This window comes from Brachyhypopomus gauderio, chromosome 8 (assembly GCF_052324685.1).
Source record: "Brachyhypopomus gauderio isolate BG-103 chromosome 8, BGAUD_0.2, whole genome shotgun sequence".
NCBI classification, from domain to species: Eukaryota; Metazoa; Chordata; class Actinopteri; order Gymnotiformes; family Hypopomidae; genus Brachyhypopomus; species Brachyhypopomus gauderio.
The window spans coordinates 7,444,486-7,465,126 of record NC_135218.1 but is presented as its reverse complement, the minus strand read 5'-3'; the positions used below and the strand labels follow the sequence as shown (position 1 = coordinate 7,465,126).

The following is a 20,641-nucleotide window of genomic DNA, read 5'->3' as shown; positions in this document are numbered from 1 at the left end:
GGTGGAAAATGTTGTGTGCACCAGTAACCCCCGATGCTGCTATTCACTGTGGGCCAGTGAGAGAACAGCTAGCTCCAGTCGTGACTACTACTACAGCACTCTGAAACACGGCACCACTGTTCACTGGCAATCAATAGAAACCGGAGAAGTGTGTGTGTGTGTGTGTGTGTGTGTGTGTTGTCTGCTTTAGTAGGCTTTGCTGCCAATCTTCCTAAAGGCTTCAGAGTGAAACATGGGCTCTCTAGTCACACACACACACAGGACTGGCAAATATGTTGGTACACAGTTGTTGACTTAGATTCACGTTCTTTAGCTCTGGCCCTCTGCCGTTTCTCCCCCGACAGAACCAGAACCAGAACCAGGCTGTCCTTCTGTCAGAAGAGCCCAGCGAGCCCTCAGCCGTCAGACTGCCACTAAAAGCGGTTCCTGCCAAACAAGGATGCTGTCGACGTTCATTTCTGCCTGTGTGCTACAACACCGTTCACTTCCCTGTGCGAGTGTGTCCATCGCTCGTGCTTGGATGTGTGCAGTAAATTCACCACCTGACAGAACTCGTTCGTCCAATAAGAACCAAGATCCCCTGTTCGCCATGCCAGCAGTCCCCGCCCTCCAGCTACCATCAATAATTCACATTCAGCAATCCACAGAGATAGAGAGAGAGAGAGAGAGAGAAAGAGAAGGGGGCGGAGGTGCAGAAGAGTGGAGAAAATGAGGCAGTAACGCAGAATAACAGAATGGAAGCGTGTGGAAACAAGGGCGATGGAAAGAGAAGAGGATGAAGAAAGATAAAAGATCGAAAAGCACATAAGAAAGAAACCAACGTAATTTGAAGGTGTCGGAGAAGAGGAAGAGAGAATTAACCTAATCAGCTTGCTGAACATGGGGAAAGTGTAAAAGCATGTATGAAAGTTCAAAAAGAAAGAGTGCAAGAGAGAGAGAGAGAGAGAGAGAGAGAGAGAGAGAAAGAGCGCAAGAGAGAGAGCACGAGAGGCAACAGCACTGTGTGCTCCAGTAGGGGTCTATAAATAGCACTTCAAATCTCAGAGAGAGAGAGAGAGAGAGAGAGAGAGAGAGAGAGAGAGAGAGAGAGAGAGAGAGAGAGAGAGACAGAGAGAGAGAGAGAGAGAGAGAGGAGAAAAAAAAGCTATTCTGCTTCTGCTGCAAAGCCAGCATAAGACACGGAAAACAGGCAGTGAGAGCGCACACACACACACACACACACACACACAAATACTGTACATCTCCGTTCACATGAATTTCCATCACCTCTTGCAGTATATGTGGCCAAAAAGAACAACGCGTTTGACACAACTGCATGTACCAGCCCCAAAAATACACCGTGTGCAAAACACACCGAGACGTAACATTGTGGATTCTCCCTCATCAATATTTGAGCGGTGCGTTCTGCTAAAACAAGAGACAGAATCTCCGACATCTATGACTCATAGGTGTACGTGGGAGGACGACGCCAAATAAAGCTTAGCATTGTTATATCCGACACCAAGATGGGGCCAAATACCTACAAAATAGCAGATAATGGCCAATTCTGGTCGAGGGTAGGTCACAAATGGAGACTTAGGTCTTCAATTAAACTGCATTCTTAAATACAATCCATATTCAAAACCCCTAGTCCAAAACAAGGCTTTGTCTGTTTAAGAATGGAAGCGATAGCCTATGACCTGCATATGGATACATCCCAAATCAGAAGATCAGTAGTCAAGATTAGTTGCCATGTTCTAAAAGTTACAGACTGTAGAAAAAATGTTTTAAATGTCAGGTGACGTCATCACACTGCCCTATTAAAAAAGCCTTTTGACAGGAAAGACTGGTGTGACGGCTGCTTTTATGTCTAACAAGAGCCACGTCAACATCACTGACTACAGCACTACACCATGTCAGTCTTTAATCTAACACTGGTCTCGGGAGTACAATAGTCACAAAACGCCATAGTTACCACACTTCATGGTGTAAGGACGCCAGGCATTAAACAGCTACAAGGCATCGAGACTTATTACAGCGTGACTGCTCAGCAAATAAACAAGGTCACAATTCAAGAATTTCTAGCCAATGTTTTGCAAGGGATTTCTACGAGTGCTAAAACATTTCACTGGGATTTTCATGGTCTTGCAAATTTAATAATCATTTTCTCAAATCCATGTGGTACGGCCATTAAGCTGGTCACAGGAAATAGATGTTCACGGTGCATTTGGTCATGTCCCAACATGTGTCACTAAGAGTGCAAGTGTAATATGATATGTCTATGTTGTGAAGTCCCTGATCCCAGCCCACACACACAAGCAAAATGCTGAGTTTTGGAAAGTGCCCACATATCAGACCAGAGACTCAATGATTTAACAAACTAGTGGATATATAGGAAAATCAATTTGTCCTTTATTATTCATGACTTTGGTGCCTGTAAGTACAAAAAGACTTAATTATTAGCATTTTCTATTGGTGTGGGCAAGTGGGAATGTTTTGTCTTCTGCACACATTAGCATATTGTGGAGTCCTTTAGAGTTTACAGAGGTACAGTATGAGTAAAGTCTTGTTTACAAGACACTTAGGTTTGTATACTTAGCTCAGTTCAGAATTTGATTATACCTCGGCAAAAATATTTTCCTAAGTAGCCCAATCTGATTAGTTGCAGCAATATTTCACTTTAAAAAGTGAAAAATCAAAGAACATGCAAAGAGTACCCAAGGTAACCTAGCAACCTGGGTGCCATTCTGGGTCCAGCAGGCTTCATGGACACAGGCAGAAGATTTCACTTCTGAACAACTGCTCACACTAATTTTCTAAGAAAAGAATAAAATATTTTACTTTATGTGGTAGACAAAAATATCACTTTTTTTGATGCAAGCGATTTAGGTTAGGAAACATGTCAATACAGCCCACCGTGGAAAACCCAAGACTGGAACAGAAATCTGAATTTGAGAATGCAGTCGTGCCAAAGAAAGTCAGCCAGTTCTTGAATGGCCGAAGCATCCTACATTGTCACTTTAAAACATTCTCATGAATGGCAATGAAACTGAAAAGTGTGTGTTATGGAGGAAAAACAGAGATAGATATTAAAATGTTTGATGTTAATACACCACACAAGTCATTAACCCAAATGACATGAAGAACCCATTTCTTCCTTTGCAACTAATAACAATTATAAAGTAGTCAACATGGTCAGCAGAATTTTGCAGCGGCATTTATTCAGAAAGAAAGTAACAGTTCATCAGACTATACAAAATTTTTGACTATACAAAAAATTGAATGTATGGCTTAGCCTGTAGGAATTAAATTTTACAACCTTTTGCCGCATTTATATACTACAATAGCTCATGAGCAATGGGGAAAAAACATTCAATAACATTGAAACTTGGCACAGATCTAAAAACGGATTTCTTGGAAATGAATCAGAAACAGTTACAATGGGTTTTTGAATCAGTACAGTAGTAGTAGTAAAGCGAGTCATGTGAGTAAAGTTGAGGAGCTCATTAATCTCTAGTGACTGATGATGTTGACAAATTCACAATCCTCTGCCATGAATACACATTTCAGGCCATCTAAAGATAGTCTGGAATTTTCCTTTATACATCTCGACTCCAGGAGGGTCTCATGTTGTATGTCAGGGTCTTTGCACAAATGTCTTGGAAAACGGCAGGAGCTCCTGACGATCTCTTCATCTGACTACAGAATGTACAGACGTAAACCTTAATGTCTGAATGTTCACTCGTCGTATTGCAAAAACCAAAACGTCTAATATCAAAACGCAAATCTATTTAAAACCTCCATTACGGTTTGTTGCAATGTTGTGGCAATGCATGAGATTTTATGATTCAATATAGTGTATTGGGGCCAATAGGCTAATTAACAAGAACTGATTAATACATACTACAAATAAGTACAGAAAAATATTTAATAAAAATAAGTTTACAACTTTTGTACTTATTGTTGTATTAGTACAAACGAAATAACTAAGCTTTCACGTAATGAATACTCCTTTCTGCCTATAACGTTAAATCACATTGTGGAGTCAAACGTGGCTCGTCCCGCTGGTCGGCCTGGTTAAGCCAGACCGAACGCAGTCGGCAACCACCTGGCTAACGTTGCTAATTAGCGTGGTACACAAGATTCACAACCTTAGTCGTATGGTGATTTTTAAAAGGACGGGAAAGGAATGGGGTTCGGAACATATCTAACTGGCGGGCTTGCCGTGCTGAACATCGAGTGGGGTGAACGTTAACGTTTGTTTTCACCTCACAAAACCAGCAGGTGAACTCGGGTTAGCGATTACGTCTGCTACTCCGTGCGCGAGAAGCGTTTCAGGGGGCGCGTGAAGCGTTTCAGGGGGCGCGTGAGCCTAGCTAGCTCGCGCTGGGATATATGGCGTTAGCCGTTGAAACGTTCGAATGGATAAAAAAACACACACCAGCGTTCGTGACCAGTACCGTGTGGCCGTTAAGGAGTTACACACGCATTAAACACGACAAATGCGAAACTGGGAGTAACGTTTGAGCAACTTACCGTGTCTTTATGTGTTCATTCAAAGCGAAAAAGACGACAAAGTCCACTGTTGTGTACGAACATCCGACTCAGAATGATGTTAGCTGGCTAGCCAGCTAGCTTTATTTGTAGAGCGAATGTCTAGATTTGTAGTGCCCTGGTAGCTATCTTGATTGCGTATGCGGCTAATGTTGCCTTGCTAGCTGCCGAATTTGCCACACAATTTATGTCAACACAGACATTAACTTTAGCCTACTGTACCCAGTGATACATAATCCTAAAAGGCTGGTCTGTCTTGTATTAATATAGCTAAAAGCGTCTGCTATATATATATATATATATACACACACAAGTATATCTGGATTAAATAAATATTGCCAATACATTCGATAGTTACTTCAGAACACTAGTCCCTGTCCTGATATCTAACCTGCTGCCTCTTGGCAGTCAAAATGCATCAGCTTTCTAGTGTAAAGTGTTGTTAATGTACCCTGGGTTAGCCAGAGTGCTATCGACTATCTAGCTAGCTTTCCTGCTCACGACCCCGACTGCTAAATGCGCTCTACAGTCAAACCAGCTTTGTGGGAGGAACCGGGACCTAAAATCAAATTAAAGTATGTCCAACAAACACAATGGAACAAATGTCAACATTAAGCTTGTACTATGTACTTAACTGCATTACTTTCAAACTAAAATAAGAAAACTACAACAAGAATTTATATTTATATATATATATATATATATATATATATATATATATATATATATATATATATATATATATATATATATAATCACATCTGATTTGTGTAACAGTGTCACATCGTTTGTATCTTTTAACACTGTCCTGTTTTCTTAATTTTTATTAAAGATGTACTAATATGATTAGATTTCAGAATGTAACCTTCTAATAATGAATGAATGTGCCATATTTTTCTTGTGATTTTTCACCACAATTGAAATTTGTCCTAGCCCGGCGGGGAGCAGTTGGGGTTAGGTGCCTTGCTCAAGGGCACCTCAGTCATGGCCTCAGGTCTGGCAATCGAACCCATGACCCTCCGGCCACAAGACCAGTTCCCTACCACCAGGCGATGACTGCCCCGTTAGGCATTCTAGTTAGGACAAAACATTTAGGTTTACACACTGACATTTTGATAACTACCAAAGCAATGAAACAATGCCTATAGGCTAAAGTTGACTTTTAATTATATTTATAAACTGCCAATCAAACATCTTATTCTTATTATCAGCCACATGATAGCCTATATTAATGATACTGATCAGGATCTGTAATACATAATAATCTTATTTGGTCCCTAATAATCTTATTTGGTACTTAATGCCATTGTTAACTCTTAATACAATGGCACGGCTGTCTAAAGTAGCCTACAAGTGAGCTGCTAGTATTTATTTACAGTCTTCTGACATGGGAGACTATAAAAATAGTTGCAATTCATCCATTTCATCCAACATAAATGTAAGTATCCTCACATTAAAGCTGACATTCTGCATGGTACAGGACACATATTTCACAACAAACCAAATGTTTTGAACAGACTGCGCTTTTTATTGTTCTCTCTTGGTATATGATTTAGTCATGAGGATATTTAAATTGTTTGGAGGTAATTTTACATCACCCAGATTCTTGATGTGCTGTGAACCTGAAGGAGAAGGCTAAGCTGCTGATATGCTTTTAAATTCAAAGGTTTATAACATTCATGAAAACACCAAAATGGGTTTTCTCCAACCAGCCTTTTGTAATTTCATTTTCTTCATTTACAAACATAATCAAAATGTCTCAGAACTGATCTCATGGTGGAATAAAGATCTTTTAGTAATGGTTTCTTAATGCATCTAAAAATAATTATCATCAAGATTAATTTTAAGCACAATAAGGTCAATTGAAATGAAATGTCAATCATATATATTTAAACCTGCTATGTAAAGTGTCAGAAACACTTTTTCTACAATATAACTCGTAATTTCTATTCTAAAAGGTCAATTCAACAAACCACAGCCCTTTATGTTTGATATTTGACCAGATTCCATTGCCAAATGCTATCATTAACCTTTAAATGACAAGCTACCAAATTGTACAAAATCACTTCTGCTGCACATATGGGTTCTGGAAGAATGCCCTGTAATAAAAATAATTAAATGACAAAGTACAAGAATCATACAGTACTCTCACAGTGCTTGCAAATGACATTTACTCAGCAACGTGCAACTCATAAGCCAAACTTCCAGTTAGAAAGAAAGCCATTTACTCAAGTGCTGGAGCCATTCTTGCTGACTCTCAAATAAGTTCAACTGAGGTTTTGTCTAACAGATGGTACTGTAGCTCATGGCTAAGTTGTCTGATGCGCATTCATTCTTTAAAAGCCTCACAGAAGGTGAGATAAGTCATTGTTTTCTTAATTTTGTCAATTTTGTCATTTTTCTATATTTTTTAAATACCTTATATAAACTGATTATAATTCAGGTGATACAAAAATAATCATCTTAAACAACTTGTTATGTCTGACTGTTTGCATTAATTTAACACTTACCAATTTAATCTCATTTAACAGTTCTATCAATAGATTTTTAAAATGTCTACATGGAATATTGGATATAATTTTCTTTTGCCTGTGTGGTTTTCGGACCTGCCATCATCAGTAATGGCATGCATTAGTTTGACAGCAGAAATGTGTGTTAGCTCTAGAAGCTAGCCTTATTCATTTAGGTCTGATATTCATCATTATTTTTGTGGGTTATTTCTTGTTTTCAGCTATTCAAACACAATTAAAAAATGTATGCAATTTCTTTAGAATTTTATATAATTTCTTCCATATGCAAGTGGAAAAACAAAATAATACAAATTATTGTTAGTATGTAATAAGAATTTATAAATGTATTAATCACAACATCTGTTGACATGCGGTAATTTAAAGTTGTGATTGTTAGTACAGGCATTAGAATATTTGAGTGATAGAAGCATTGTTCATAGGGCTTACATCTTTGTAAGCTTCTGAGTCTGAATGGTGTGGTAATTTGAATATGTTGTGGTACATGCTTTGCCAGGAGAAAATGAATTGCATGTTGGTGTACTGGCCTCCTGCCACAGATGGCAGTGTTGCACAGATAGTTTGATTCATGTGTTGTAATGTATCTGTCTGAACTCAGAAGCTAATTTAAGAGTGTTTCATCCAAAGGAAAAATGTATGAGACAGTGGCTGGTGTTTGACACCTCTGCAAGATGGGGTGCATATAACCAAAATAATATAAAAGTGAACACATAAATTTTTGGTTGTACACATAAATTGGTTGTGTAATTGTTCATTACGTTTTATCACTTATTGGAACACAGCAACAAATACCAAAAAGTGTATCCAAATTACTGATACTAAAAACTAAAAAAATACTAAAATACTAAAAACTAAAACATATACAAAAATCTTTTAGTCATGTTACATGATCATATCATCACTAATTTATGTGCACTTCCACAATTAAACACTAGTTGAAAAAGCACTTTCATCCCAATTGATCCAAGGGTCATCACATTTATTGCCATTTGCCCACTGTAATAACACATAATGTGTATGCTCAGGCCTCAAAACAACATTGCTAATGTTCATTAATCACATCATAATATTTACATCATCCAGAAATATACTATATTGCCCAAAGGATTCGCTCACCCATCCAAATGATCAGAATCAGGTGTTCCAATCACTTCCATAAAATTAAGCACCTAGGCATGCAGACTGTTTTTTTTACAGACATTTGTGAAAGAATGGGTCACTCTCAAGAGCTCAGTCAATTCCAGCATGGAACTGTGATAGGATGCCACCTGTGGAAAAAGCTAAGCTGTGGAACAAATCCACTCATGAAATTTCTTTGCTAAATATTCCACAGTCAACTGTCAGCTGCATTATAAGAAAATGGAAGTGTTTGGGAATGACAGAAACTCAGCCATGAAGTGGTAGACCACATAAACTGATGTAGCAGGGTCAGCGGATGCTGAAGCACATAGTGTGAAGAGGTCGCCAACTTTCTGCAGAGTCAATCACTACAGACATCCAAACTTCATGTGGCCTTCCGTGCACAGAGAGCTTCATGGAATGTGTTTCCATGATAAAGCAGCTGCATCCAAGCCATACATCACCAAGTGTAATACAAAGCATCAGCATACCAAGACATTTTAGCTAATTCCATGCTCCCAACTTTGAACCCCAACTTTCATATTGAACCCCGTAGATAAGGAATGGGATGTTACCTAAGCTCATATGTGAGTCAAGGATGGTGAGCGAATACTTTTGGCACTATGCTGTATTATAGTGTAGACTTATATATACTCACAAAGTTCACATTAATTGTTTTACAGTCAACCGCAAGTGAGGTCACATATGAAACTAAGATTTTTAAATAGCAGCTACCCACACTATATGTCTTTAAGATCTTTAAGATTACTAGCAGACGAGCAAGGCGTTTAACAATGGATGCAACATAAACAACAGAATTAAGTTGTCTCATATAGCGAGGAGGGTACGGCTCGAGAAAAGAGACCACCTCCCCGTGGCTGCGTGTGCGTGGCTGCCTGGCCATGGCACAAACGCGTTCCTGATCTCGCGCATGCTCGTTCGTGTGCAAAACGATGGCCGACGCCAGCGTTTAGTGTAAGTTAAAATACCTCGTTTTTGTAGACAAACGAATCTTACATTCTAGTCTTGTATTGGCAGTGTATATGTTCATAAAGTTACTTTATGGAGAGGAAAACATTTAAGAATAGCCTGTTAAGTTCTCTGCATTGTAAACTTCGCATGGGAACAATGAACAATGCTTGACAAATTGGGAATACCAATCAACTGTAAATTGCGGCTTTTGCAAAAATAAAGTTCTAAATGGAAATATTTTGTTTGTGTGTTTTCATGTATTTCTACCTGAATTTTATCTGCAAAACATTAAGTTTAATGTGCATTGAAGTTTTCAAATCCTTTGCAAACATCCTTATAATGCCATGTAGGATGTTTCGTAAATACAAAGAGTGAAGGTATAAGTAGTATATGTAGTTATTTATGTAGAAACGGTAAATTTGCATTTATTACTTTTATTTAGAAATTCCTATCACGCGAGACTATAACGGAACTTCACCAGCGCGGTGCAGCCAGGATGAGAGAGCCATGGTGAGAGAGTCTCCCAGTCTCGCGCCGTATACTATTGGATATAGCACCTTTGTGTCCTCCAGAGGGCGCTCGAGAGGTTTTATGTCATTGACAAATTTGCTGCTGCTCAGACTTGGAAATTATCCTAACGACAGTAACAAGTAACTGAAATCTGGAGTTAGTGCTCTGTATGACTTGTATGTAACTAACATTTAGTGCATTTTATATATTGATTGCTGACATATTTCAGTAGGTAATAGTAGGTTGTTCATTGCATAAAACAGTACATTTCCAATCTGGAAGAAAGATGCACTTGTCCCCTGCCGACTGGCCACAGTCTCAGCGTGTCTCTAGTAGTTGTGAACACGAGTGTGCACAGGGGAGCTGCCGTTCATTGTGAATGTTTATCAGTATTTTGAGGCATCGCTACATCGTAAAATCACTCTCACGTATACTCACGTAAAGAAAAATCACATTCACGGTCTATGGATAACAATCACATGTTTCATTGTAATCTTTTGAACTATTTATTCAGACAATGAGTGGTCTGTTTTTTCTTGCAATTACCGTCATTGGCTTGCACGTTAGAGGTCTACTATAAAAAGTTCCATACAAATACATTTGTACTTAAATACTTAATGCACAATTTTAATTATTTACCTAAAATAAACAATTAAAATACTTATTTGCTATTATTAATGCAATTATTGGCACAATTTCTATAGTGCCAGTGTGGAAAAACGTTTAGAAGGCCCTATAAACAAATAACGCAACATGTGGGTATGGTGACCTCCACCCCGACCATTAGCTCCTACTTTTCCCATGGAGGGGACTAGCCTAGATTGCATCATATTTACAATGCACGTGTGGCCTTATGCTTCCCTGAGGCTAACTGTTTGGTTTGGATGTGTGGAGGGATGGAGGTTACTGGGATAAAGATCAAAGGATCTGGACTTAGGTCTCGCGCCGTCCGGGCTGCGCTGACTAGTCATGGAACGCGCGCCAGAACGCAGATGTCCCGTCCTTTATGTGGGGCTAGTTCGCACGTACAGGTACCGTATCTTTTTAATATCCCGTGCTTTTTTGTTGTTTTCTTGTGGTAACGGTGTACTTTCGATATGTGCTTGTGCTGTTATCTAGAACTTCAAATTTGCACATGCATTCAGGATAGGGAGCTTCACGTATCGTTCGCGTGTCCCCATTGCTCTCTCTCTCTCTCTCTCTCTCTCTCTCTGTGTGTGTGTGTGTGTGTGTGTGTGTACTGATGCGTTCATTGGTGCGCTCCTTGAACGTGTCATAACTTTTGGCGGATTAACCCAGTTCTGTCCTGCCTTTAACAGGGCGCTGGTACCGTCTACCTCAGTCGCTTCTGCACATCACCGCTCGCTGGTTCTTCTACAAACCCGTGTTTGTGTTGTGAGTGAGCAATAGTTTACATCCAGGAGACAGCAACATGCTCTCAGTATCAACCACTCGGATCTACCCGCGTGCCCGGCGCCACCACGGCGGACTGGTGCGCGCTCCCATGTGCGCGCTCCTCCTGTTGAGCGCGCTGGTGCTCGAGGGGACGGGAGCCGGTGGCTGCGCGACGTGCCCGCTGCCCGCGATGGACAAGGGCTCGGAGGAGAGCTTTCTGATCGAGTTGGCGAAGAAGCAGATCCTAAGCAAACTCCACTTACGAGAGAGACCGAACATAACGCAAACAGTGCCGCGCGCGACGCTGCTGACGGCTCTCCGCAAGCTGCACGCGGGGCGCGTGCGGCAGGACGGGTCACTGGAGCTGGACACCCACCTGCACAACACACATGCAAGGGACCAAGCGTACGAGATAGTCAGCTTCGCAGACATGGGTAAGAACGCGATTTTAGGATTCAGTAGATTTATGCACACAGTTTAGCAACTTTTAGGTATTTCACACTTTAAACGTGTAGAAATATCCCTTTTATCACATCCAAAACTTTTAAAAGCTTTCAATCTAGCAGTGATGTGTACTAAAGCTCCACAGTAGTAGGTACAGGAAACAATGACAAATAAAGAACTGCACTGAACTGCAACAAAAGTTGTAAATAGTGTTTATATACATATACCACAAGCCTGCAAACCAAATCTGAAATTCAGGATTCTTTAGTTTCTGTTTGAGAGTAATGACTTAAGAGCTGATATGATTCTGCTGTTTAAAAGTACAGACAATTAAACACATAATTACTTGTTTATTGATGTCTCCGGTGTATTTATTTGCAGAACATACATTCATGCTGTGACAAAATCCATCAGCTGAAACGAGACACCTCAGTCTATATGCATCTGACTTAGTTCTTTCTTTCTGTAAAATTGACCAATCTGTCTCATCCGTCTTCCTCCGTAGACTGGCCAGTCTGTCCCCACTATCTTAATTATTCTCTCTCGCTCCTCTCCAGATGATGTGGACTCTGGTGCCGTGGATTCTGGCATGTCCTTCCAGTTCTTACAGGAGCAGGGCCAGAGAATGAAGGTGCTCCAGTCGTCCCTGTGGCTGTACGTGCACCCGAACGAAGGCCCGCGCCCCGCCGCCCACGTGCCCGCCCGGGTCTACCTGTCGGAACCGGGCGAGGGCAACCGCACCCTGCTTCTCCAGCGCAGCGTGGAGGCAGTCCGGGGCGGTTGGCACACCTTCCCCCTCACTGGCGCCCTGCAGGCCTTCCTGGACGGCGGACGGAGGCGTCTGCGGCTGGAGACGCGGTGCGGGGACGGGGGTCGCGACCTGTGCGCCTGGGGCATGACCTCCGACGCCTCCCGTCAGCCCTTTCTAGTGGCGCAGGTTCGTCTCCGGGACGACGACCCCAGGCACGCCCTGAGCAAGCGTTCGCTTCGCTGCGGCGACGATTCCAGCGTCTGTTGCAAGAAGGATTTCTACATCAAGTTCCGCGACATCCAGTGGCAGGACTGGATCATCGCGCCCGAGGGCTACCACATGAACTACTGCGTGGGCCAGTGCCCGCAGCACCTGGCCGGCTCGCCGGGCATCGCCGCCTCCTTCCACGCCACCGTGTTCAACCAGCTGAAGGCCAACGGCATCCACACGGCCCTCACGTCCTGCTGCGTGCCCATACAGAGGAGGCCTCTGTCCATGGTGTACTTCAACGCCCAGCACAGCATCGTCAAGACCGACGTCCCCGACATGATCGTGGAGTCCTGCGGCTGCACGTAAAACCGCAACGGTCACGTCTGTGCGGATCACACAGAAAGTACTTTTACCGTAAAGATTTCTGAGACGTTACGTGCCGAGATATGTCTGTGACACACATGCATACACCCAGATGCTTCATATGCAGTAACAGTATGAAGTTTTGAACCGAGTCCCTTCTCCAAAGCATCCTATGCAAATCAAGGAGAGACTCATGCATATCTTAAAAGGGAAATAATAGCATAAAGGCATAAACATGTGGTGGTAAATCAAAGTCATTGTAGTGATTATATGATATTTTCTGCCTTTTCACTGTACTCTTTGATTAGTTTTTGGCTGAGGTCACTGGCCTGACCTCTGTCTGGTTACCCAATGAGGTGGGTAAATATTTAATTATTGCCACATGCTGAAGTGAAGGTCTCAAAAACGACATGATGATAAATGAGCATATATGTCATGTTAAGGTGTGATTGATTTTAAAGTTCTGGGGTAAGTCTTCTCAATGCTTTTGTGTACAGTTTTGTTTACATTGAGCAGCAGAAAACAGTGTGTGCGTGTGTGTTATTTTGTTTAGGTGCATATTAAGTTAAAGACTTCCTTTAGATATGTTACTTTTATTTAAAATAGTTTTTTTTCCTTTTTGTCAAATGCAGTATGCTCAGAATTTCACATGCCTTTCGATTGTTTCTTAAGCACTTCCTCTGCTATAGAACCCTATAAAGGGCGATGGCACCATAGTTTGATTCATTTTCCACATTTACAGTCTATTGATTTCACAGTCACAGCAAAAAGCAACAAAGTCTTTTAAAATTATGGGAATTTTGGGAAACTGAAACATTCTCAGTCATAGACTTATGTTTGTAGCTGCACTTTACCTGTTGTAAAGTAATAATTTTAATTTTCTAATAGTTTTGTTTTTAGTGAAGTCGTGCGAGCCTGACTTCTACCTGTTATTTTCTCTTCCTGATGTTCTACTTATACATTTTGACCATTACTGTAAGTTAATGTTTTGAGAAAGTAATTAATTTTAGAATGTAATTTGTTTAATTTTATATAAATGCTATTTTCTTACAGTGTGATAGTTTGAAGATCTTGTACTTTACATCTTTACATTTTAATCTTGTTGAAAGATTTTTTTTAAATAAATAACTATTTTACATAATAAAGTTTCATCTAAACTTTAATTTAAACACCAATACTAAGAGAAATATCATAACAAAAATAAAATTTCATACAAAAAAAAACCTACAACATATATCACCAAATTGCCATAATGTCTATATAATCCACAAGATCTGGCATTGATATGGCCTTTTATATGGAAAAATACTATTAAATAAGATAATGCAAACTAATCTGTATGATGCCAAATGATTGATTGCCCTGTTGATTTTGGGCACATAAAATCAATGATGTCTGAAAGGCAAAGAGCGTGTTTGCTTGGACAAACATGTCAATTGGTTTTTTTATGGGCCGTCTATATTTGTCAAGTAAACATTCATTACATTTTTCTGGCATGTCCTGAACCCATTGTGGAATAAGATGAGTGCCATAACAAAGGACCGATGCTAAGAAATCTAATACTGTTATGCTGGAATATCACATAAGCAAGTGATGAGTGACTGCTGGACGTATATACTGTAGTAACCATGGACGTAATTTTGATTTCAAAAGTGGGGGGGACATGGATTCGTCGCTATTTAAATATTTGGTTTTAACCGTAAAAACTGGGGGGGGGACCAAAACTGGCTTTTGAAAAAGTAGGGGGGACATGTCCCCCCCGTCCCCCCCCAAAATTACGTCCGTGGTAGTAACCAGTATAATTCAAACAGAAGTACAGAGACAGACCGTAAAAATATCTTTGCTCAGTTATGTGAAATATGATTATTTCAGAATCCAATCGCTTGATACATGTATATTTTGGATCAATAATATCTGTGGAACACAAAAAGTACTTTCACCCAGTTATGTACTGCTTTCCAGGTATTTTATTAAAAATTACTTTTGTGTTTAACAAGTTTGGTTGCCAATATTGACTCACCGTGTCTCAATTGGCCCATAAAAACCTTCCTCTCTGTTTACATGTTCCCCAAAGCTCTGCCATGCTGGAGAACAGGCACTTATCCAGGGCAGCAAGAAGGCTTTAAAAAAGACCAAACAAAACACGAAGACGACCAAACATATTAAATCAAGCATTATATATGTATTTATTTATTAAATATTTAAGATTTGAGGTAAGTAATTGCAGTGTACTTAGGTAAGATATGTAGAGATATATAAATTGTAGTAAAGTACACAAAGTTTCACAAACAGGATGTTTGGGACAGAGGTCCTTCATCCCTTTGCTTGCATTGTCTGAAATGTCCTGTTTCTCTCTCTCTCTCTCTTTCTCTCTCTCTGTACAAATTTATATTATAATTTCTTGTACATTTTTTAATTAATTAACCCAAACAACACTGTTGCAGCTCAAAAATATGGCCCAGTCACAAATATCCACCTTTAGCCAAATATTGCCATAGGCAAAACCTTTCAAATACCCTGTCTAGTCTCAACGACCATAAATGTCTTCATAAAAATAGGAGCCCAATGCTAGTTGTTTTACATTCTCTCATTTATTTTCTTTCAGTTCCTGGCATTTCTCCAAGTTCTTATATTCCTTTATTTAAATGTTTTAATCACTTGGTATTAACACTGCTGTTCTCTGCATCTTTATGTCTTCATGTTGCTATTACTTGCTTGTTTCTGCATGACTGGAGGTTTTTTAGGTTTGTGCTTTTCCACCTCTCTGTAGCTCTGTCTATTTGGACTTTGGGGTATTAAGCTCAAATGCCCTGCATAGGTCTCTATGTATCATCCCAGCCACTTGATTATGTCTCTCACTGTAGCAAGCCATTTATACCTTGCTATTGAGTACTGATTTGTCTTAAGAGCTCCTTTGAATAGACCACATCTTAGGTCCTAAATGTAATACATACTTGCTTGATCAACATAGTGCTTAGTGCTTGGTGCTTATTCTGCAATGATTAGTGGCCATTGGTAGGATACCTCTGCTATCTGCTGAGGGTACATTCCATGGAGGGACTTATCTTGCCATGATATCTCTGAGGTTTCCATGGTATTCATTTCATTTTCCATGGTTTTCATGTTCCTTATGTATTTGAGACACTGTCTCATCAGCGTATCCTTGGGAACCGTTAGGTGAATGTACTAGTACACATTTCATGTCTGACTCTGGGCAGTAGACGTAATAGGCCCCTCCTCTCCTCTGTCCGCCTCATATGGATGCTACATTGTGAGTGGGGTGCATTGTGGGTTGTTTTCTGGTCTTCGGCAGCTTCTGACTCTTAAGTATTTGCCATTATTCACAGTTTTATTCCTGTTTTTACTAATAGCCGAACATCTGACAGGACAGAGGGAACTGAGCTACCACATAGTCCTATATCAGACCTGGAGGACAGCCTGGATATTCTACAGTCACATAGTCCTATATCAGACCTGGAGGACAGCCTGGATATTCTACAGTCACATAGTCCTACATCAGACCTGGAGGACAGCCTGGATATTCTACAGTCACATAGTCCTATATCAGACCTGGAGGACAGCCTGGATATTCTACAGTCACATAGTCCTATATCAGACCTGGAGGACAGCCTGGATATTCTACAGTCACATAGTCCTACATCAGACCTGGAGGACAACCTGGATATTCTACAGTCACATAGTCCTACATCAGACCTGGAGGACAGCCTGGATATTCTACAGTCACATAGTCCTACATCAGACCTGCAGGACAGCCTGGATATTCTACAGTCACATAGTCCAGCCTGGCGTGGGCTGAGGAGGGTACTGGGGAACCGGCGGAGCCGGAGGAGTCCATGTCTGTTGTCCCTGCCCCGGTCTTACCCGCTCGTCCCCCTCTGTGTCGTGGTGTCTCTGTCCCCAGCGTCTGTCCGGCCCTCCCTGGTTGGCGTGCCCCGGAGTTGCACGCCTTGAGGGGGGGTTATGTCACGTCCAGCCCCTCCCTCCTCCCTGGTCCCGCCTAGCTCCCCGCTCCCATTCGTTCCTCCCTCTGTCTGTCACGCCCCCGTCGTCAGTCTCGTACACCTGAGTCTTGTTCCACCGTCGTGTTTCCGTGTATAAAAAACCCCTCGTGTTTTACCCCGGTGTCGGTCATTCCTTGTGCGTGAGTCCCTCGGCCATTCCCTGTCCTGCTTCCTCCTAGTCCTTTTCTTATTTGCTCTCGTTCGGTTTCTCTCTTTGTCCTCGCTGTGTATTTACATTCCTGTGTTTAACGGTTGTGTGTTCGTTGTATAGTTTCCCCGTTGTCTGTTGGTCCTCCGATTATGCCTTTGTTTGGTATCTTGTCGCCCAGTTCACATTGCTTATCTTGTATATATGGTTTGTTGGTTGTTGTGCGGACACGCCCTCCGATGACGTCTTCACGGCGACGCCGCCTGTTCCCGCTGCCCGTCAGCGGGCCCCGCCTGTTCCCGCTGCCTGTCGACCGGTCCCTGCGGCCCCTCCGCCGGCCTCCCCGGTCTCCGCTGTTCCTCAGCCGGACCTGCCGGTACCCCTGGACCCTTCCCCGGCTCCCCTGGGCACTCCTCCGGCTCCGCCGGAGACAGAGGGAGGAACGAATGGGAGAGGGGAGCTAGGCGGGACCAGGGAGGAGGGAGGGGCTGGACGTGACACTCCCAATAGACTCTTCTGGTCAGTACCACCTGTAGAGGTATCCACTGCATGGAAGCAACTTTTTAACCATGGTTTCACTTTTTTTGCCATTTGTGGAAGTGGATACATTGAAGGTGGAACCAGAGGCCATATTGTCACAATGGTAAGGAGATTCAGCCCTGCTGTATTTGCATGCTTTCTTATTCAAAAGGCAAACTACAGAGTGAGTCAACAATGTCAGGAACCAGGACATCCTCACCCCCATGCTGGCCCTTCAGAAACGTACCTCCGACTGGAAGGTGTACGCCAGTGTTATACTGATCTCCTTCAAACCAAACAGGATCACATTTACGGTTTGTGATCCACAGACCCCAAAGAGCAAACAAAATATTGCCCTCTCTGGAATTCATAAGAGTCCATTTGCACGGTACATTAAAATCCATCCATGCAGAATAACAATATGTCCCGTCCAGGTTGCACTAAAGACAAGGCTATACATGTTGCATTGCAAGAAAAAACTGTCCGCATTAGCAGTTTCACCATTATATTCCTCTGGGCGGCCGGCCAGGGAGGGAAGCGCAACAGGGTTGCCCTTAGAGTCACACACAAGCAGTGACTGAAGGACACCAACGTAATCCTCTCCTTGGCTCTGTTATAGCTGCTAACAGGAATTGCTTTCGATTTCTGCCTTATCCTACTTTTAGTTTTTCAAACTGCAATCCAACACGTGGATGGATTTTAACAGATTTTCCACGTGTGTATGAAACAAGGTAAAAATGCAAGAGTGGATATCTACACAACTAGGTCTGCCTTGTGTGCTTCATGGAACTCGGGTTTTGTTCCAAGGAAACCTAGTGACTCACTGATATACTGACATACTAACCTACAGACCCACTCATTTACCTAATCTCACACACGTGTCCTCACACACACACATAATCCTCTATCCCGTTAATCCTCACATGGTGTAAAGTGTGAGACGTGTTTCACCCTATACGGTTATGTACATACAAAACTGTAGAAAGTCCCACTACTCTGGAAGAGAAGTCGAAGAGTAAGACGGTTGGAACTATGACCTTGTATTCTGCTCCTGGCACGGACGTAATTTGGGGGGGGGGACACTTCCCCCCCACTTTTTCAAAAGCCGGTTTTGGTCCCCCCCAGTTTTTACGGTTAAAACCAAATATTTAAATAGCGACAAATCCATGTCCCCCCCACTTTTGAAATCAAAATTACATCCATGGCTCCTGGAAATCGTTATATCGCAAAAGTATATATACAAACAAGCATAAAGATCATATAAAATATACATCTGCCCCAAAAGGCTGGACATAAAAATAAAAACTGAGTTTTCCATAATAATTTGTCTGTAGGAAAGTCTGTGGGAAAACTATATTACATACAAGTCATGTGTCAAGGCTTCACATTTAAAAAGGGTTTTAAAGGAAGTCTTCATTAAGCTAATTTTACAGCAAGAAACAATCACATAATTGATCTATATAGGACAAGTGGTTTTCGAAACCTTAATATTAGTCTTATTGTTCAAGGAATGGGACCGATGCCTTTTTTAAGCTTATAATCACAGAGGGTGTAAATCTCATTTATGTTCTCGAACACTACAGAGGGATTGAAGCTCTCTGCTCCAGTAAACCCTGAAAGGATAGACTTGTCTTACTCATTACTGCCCCTTTGTCCCACTGAGTTGCACAGATACAAAACTCCTATGTAGATACAGCATCTAATAAGGCTAAACCAACCTCTCTTCCCACAGCTGCACCAATGGCTCAGTCATGTCAACGTTCCTTTATGTATCGGGATTGGTGTATAATCCAGGTTCAGAAAGTAAAAGTCCTCACCAGGATTTTGCTCAAGCTTGCTAGATTTTCTAATTAGTGCTAGTGGAATCAACACAATCCAGGAAGCCTGAGCAAAATCCTGGTGAGGACTTTTACTTTCTGAACCTGGATTATACACCTCTGCTTTCTTGTGTCATAGTTACTCGTATGGGTCACTTGCATTTATTGAACTAATATTACCTAATTTAAGGGTTGTGTAATTATTCAAAAAATGAATATCTCTGAAATGCCATAATTTGGTAGAATTCTGACAAGATGCTTATTAGAAACGTCATATAGTTGTTAGTGTTGTTAGCAGAGGACCAATATTCTTGGAGAGGACATGATAAAATGTTTTCTAAATATGTCAACAGAATATATATGATAAGATCTCCCTTTCACGTACACAGTCCTCAGGAGGTCACATGTAGATTGTTTGTGTTAGTGACTTCCCACAATGCAAAGCACAAGCCACTTCAAATAACTCACAAAGCCTTGCGCTGATCCCATTAGACTAGACCCAGTTACTTGATATATCCACTCAGTTACATCACAGTCACTCTTGCAAAACCAACAACATTTCAGTATTGTATCTCAATGGTAACAGAGAATCTGGTACTACAATGATACTGCAGGACACCGGAAACATGTATTTCCACAATCCACAATATGGATCAGTATATGCAGAAGGTCCAGTCTGTTGCTCTAACTGTGTCAATGTAGCTACCATTGAAGTATTATTAACACACCCATGAAACCTGTGAATGAGCAGGGAAGACTTGTTAGGTATTTTGAAGTAAAATTAGGCATTACAGTGACAGTAAACCCATCTGATCATTTATAGAACTCAAGCAATATCTTCATAGATAGCTGTTAAAGGTACACAGTATAAATATATGTAAGCATACAACATATCTGTAAAAAAGTGAACGTTATGAACATTAAAATGCCTTACAACACTGAACCCTTTAATAAATGTTTTTTCTTATAGTATTTTCATATATTTTAATATATTTGAATGTTTTTAGTAACTTTTACAAGACAAATCCCTCATTAAAATAACCAATAATCACAAACTTAATGGGTATTTTTTTCTTTATAATTACATCACTTATTAATTATGAAATAAGATAATTGATCTGAAGACTCCTTAAATTCATATCCTCAAACTAACTATTTTAGATTACAATAGGGTTCAAATAGTCTAAACTTATATATTTACAAAACAACTAAATAAAAAGAAGCAACACATTAGAAAAAGTAAACAGAGGCATGCACTGAAGAAGAGTTCAGAAATTGTTGGAGGGGTGGAATGTCAGCATTATAGAAAG

The 20,641-nt window shown here is 41.0% G+C and overlaps 2 protein-coding genes and 1 long non-coding RNA gene across 7 annotated transcripts in view; 1 reads left to right on the top strand and 2 right to left on the bottom strand.

Annotated features, from left to right (window-relative positions):
- The window catches only part of r3hdm2 (R3H domain containing 2), a 49,458-nt gene extending 44,378 nt beyond the window's left edge, over nt 1–5,080 (bottom strand). For 2 of the 5 annotated variants that reach the window (XM_077014119.1, XM_077014123.1), the window contains exon 1: nt 4,516–5,079. The gene's annotated coding sequence lies outside the window, so the exon portion shown is untranslated. Of the gene's footprint in view, nt 1–4,515 lie in introns of all 5 variants that reach the window. The other 3 variants (XM_077014127.1, XM_077014126.1, XM_077014128.1) reach the window with 2 other exon arrangements.
- Nucleotides 5,081–11,231: 6,151 nt separating this feature from the next.
- Nucleotides 11,232–13,598, top strand: LOC143521346 (inhibin beta B chain). The gene is made up of 2 exons (XM_077014118.1): nt 11,232–11,491; nt 12,059–13,598. The coding sequence occupies exons 1-2, from the start codon at nt 11,248–11,250 to the stop codon at nt 12,826–12,828; spliced, it is 1,014 nt and encodes a 337-aa protein (XP_076870233.1). The 5' UTR covers nt 11,232–11,247; the 3' UTR covers nt 12,829–13,598.
- The window catches only part of LOC143521347 (uncharacterized), a 62,278-nt gene continuing 53,831 nt past the window's right edge, over nt 12,195–20,641 (bottom strand). Inside the window, exons 4-5 of the long non-coding RNA XR_013132722.1 lie at nt 14,846–14,945; nt 12,195–12,845 (exon numbers count right to left, since the gene is read on the bottom strand). This is a non-coding gene — a long non-coding RNA (uncharacterized LOC143521347). The remainder of the gene's footprint in view (nt 12,846–14,845; nt 14,946–20,641) is intronic.

Bases quoted from the DNA above. Each gene is read 5' to 3' on its own strand.
- LOC143521346 (XM_077014118.1), top strand. From the start codon at position 11,248: ATGGACAAGGGCTCGGAGGAGAGCTTTCTGATCGAGTTGGCGAAGAAG. The intron at 11,492-12,058 runs GTAAGAACGCGA...GCTCCTCTCCAG, and splicing joins AGTCAGCTTCGCAGACATGG to ATGATGTGGACTCTGGTGCC.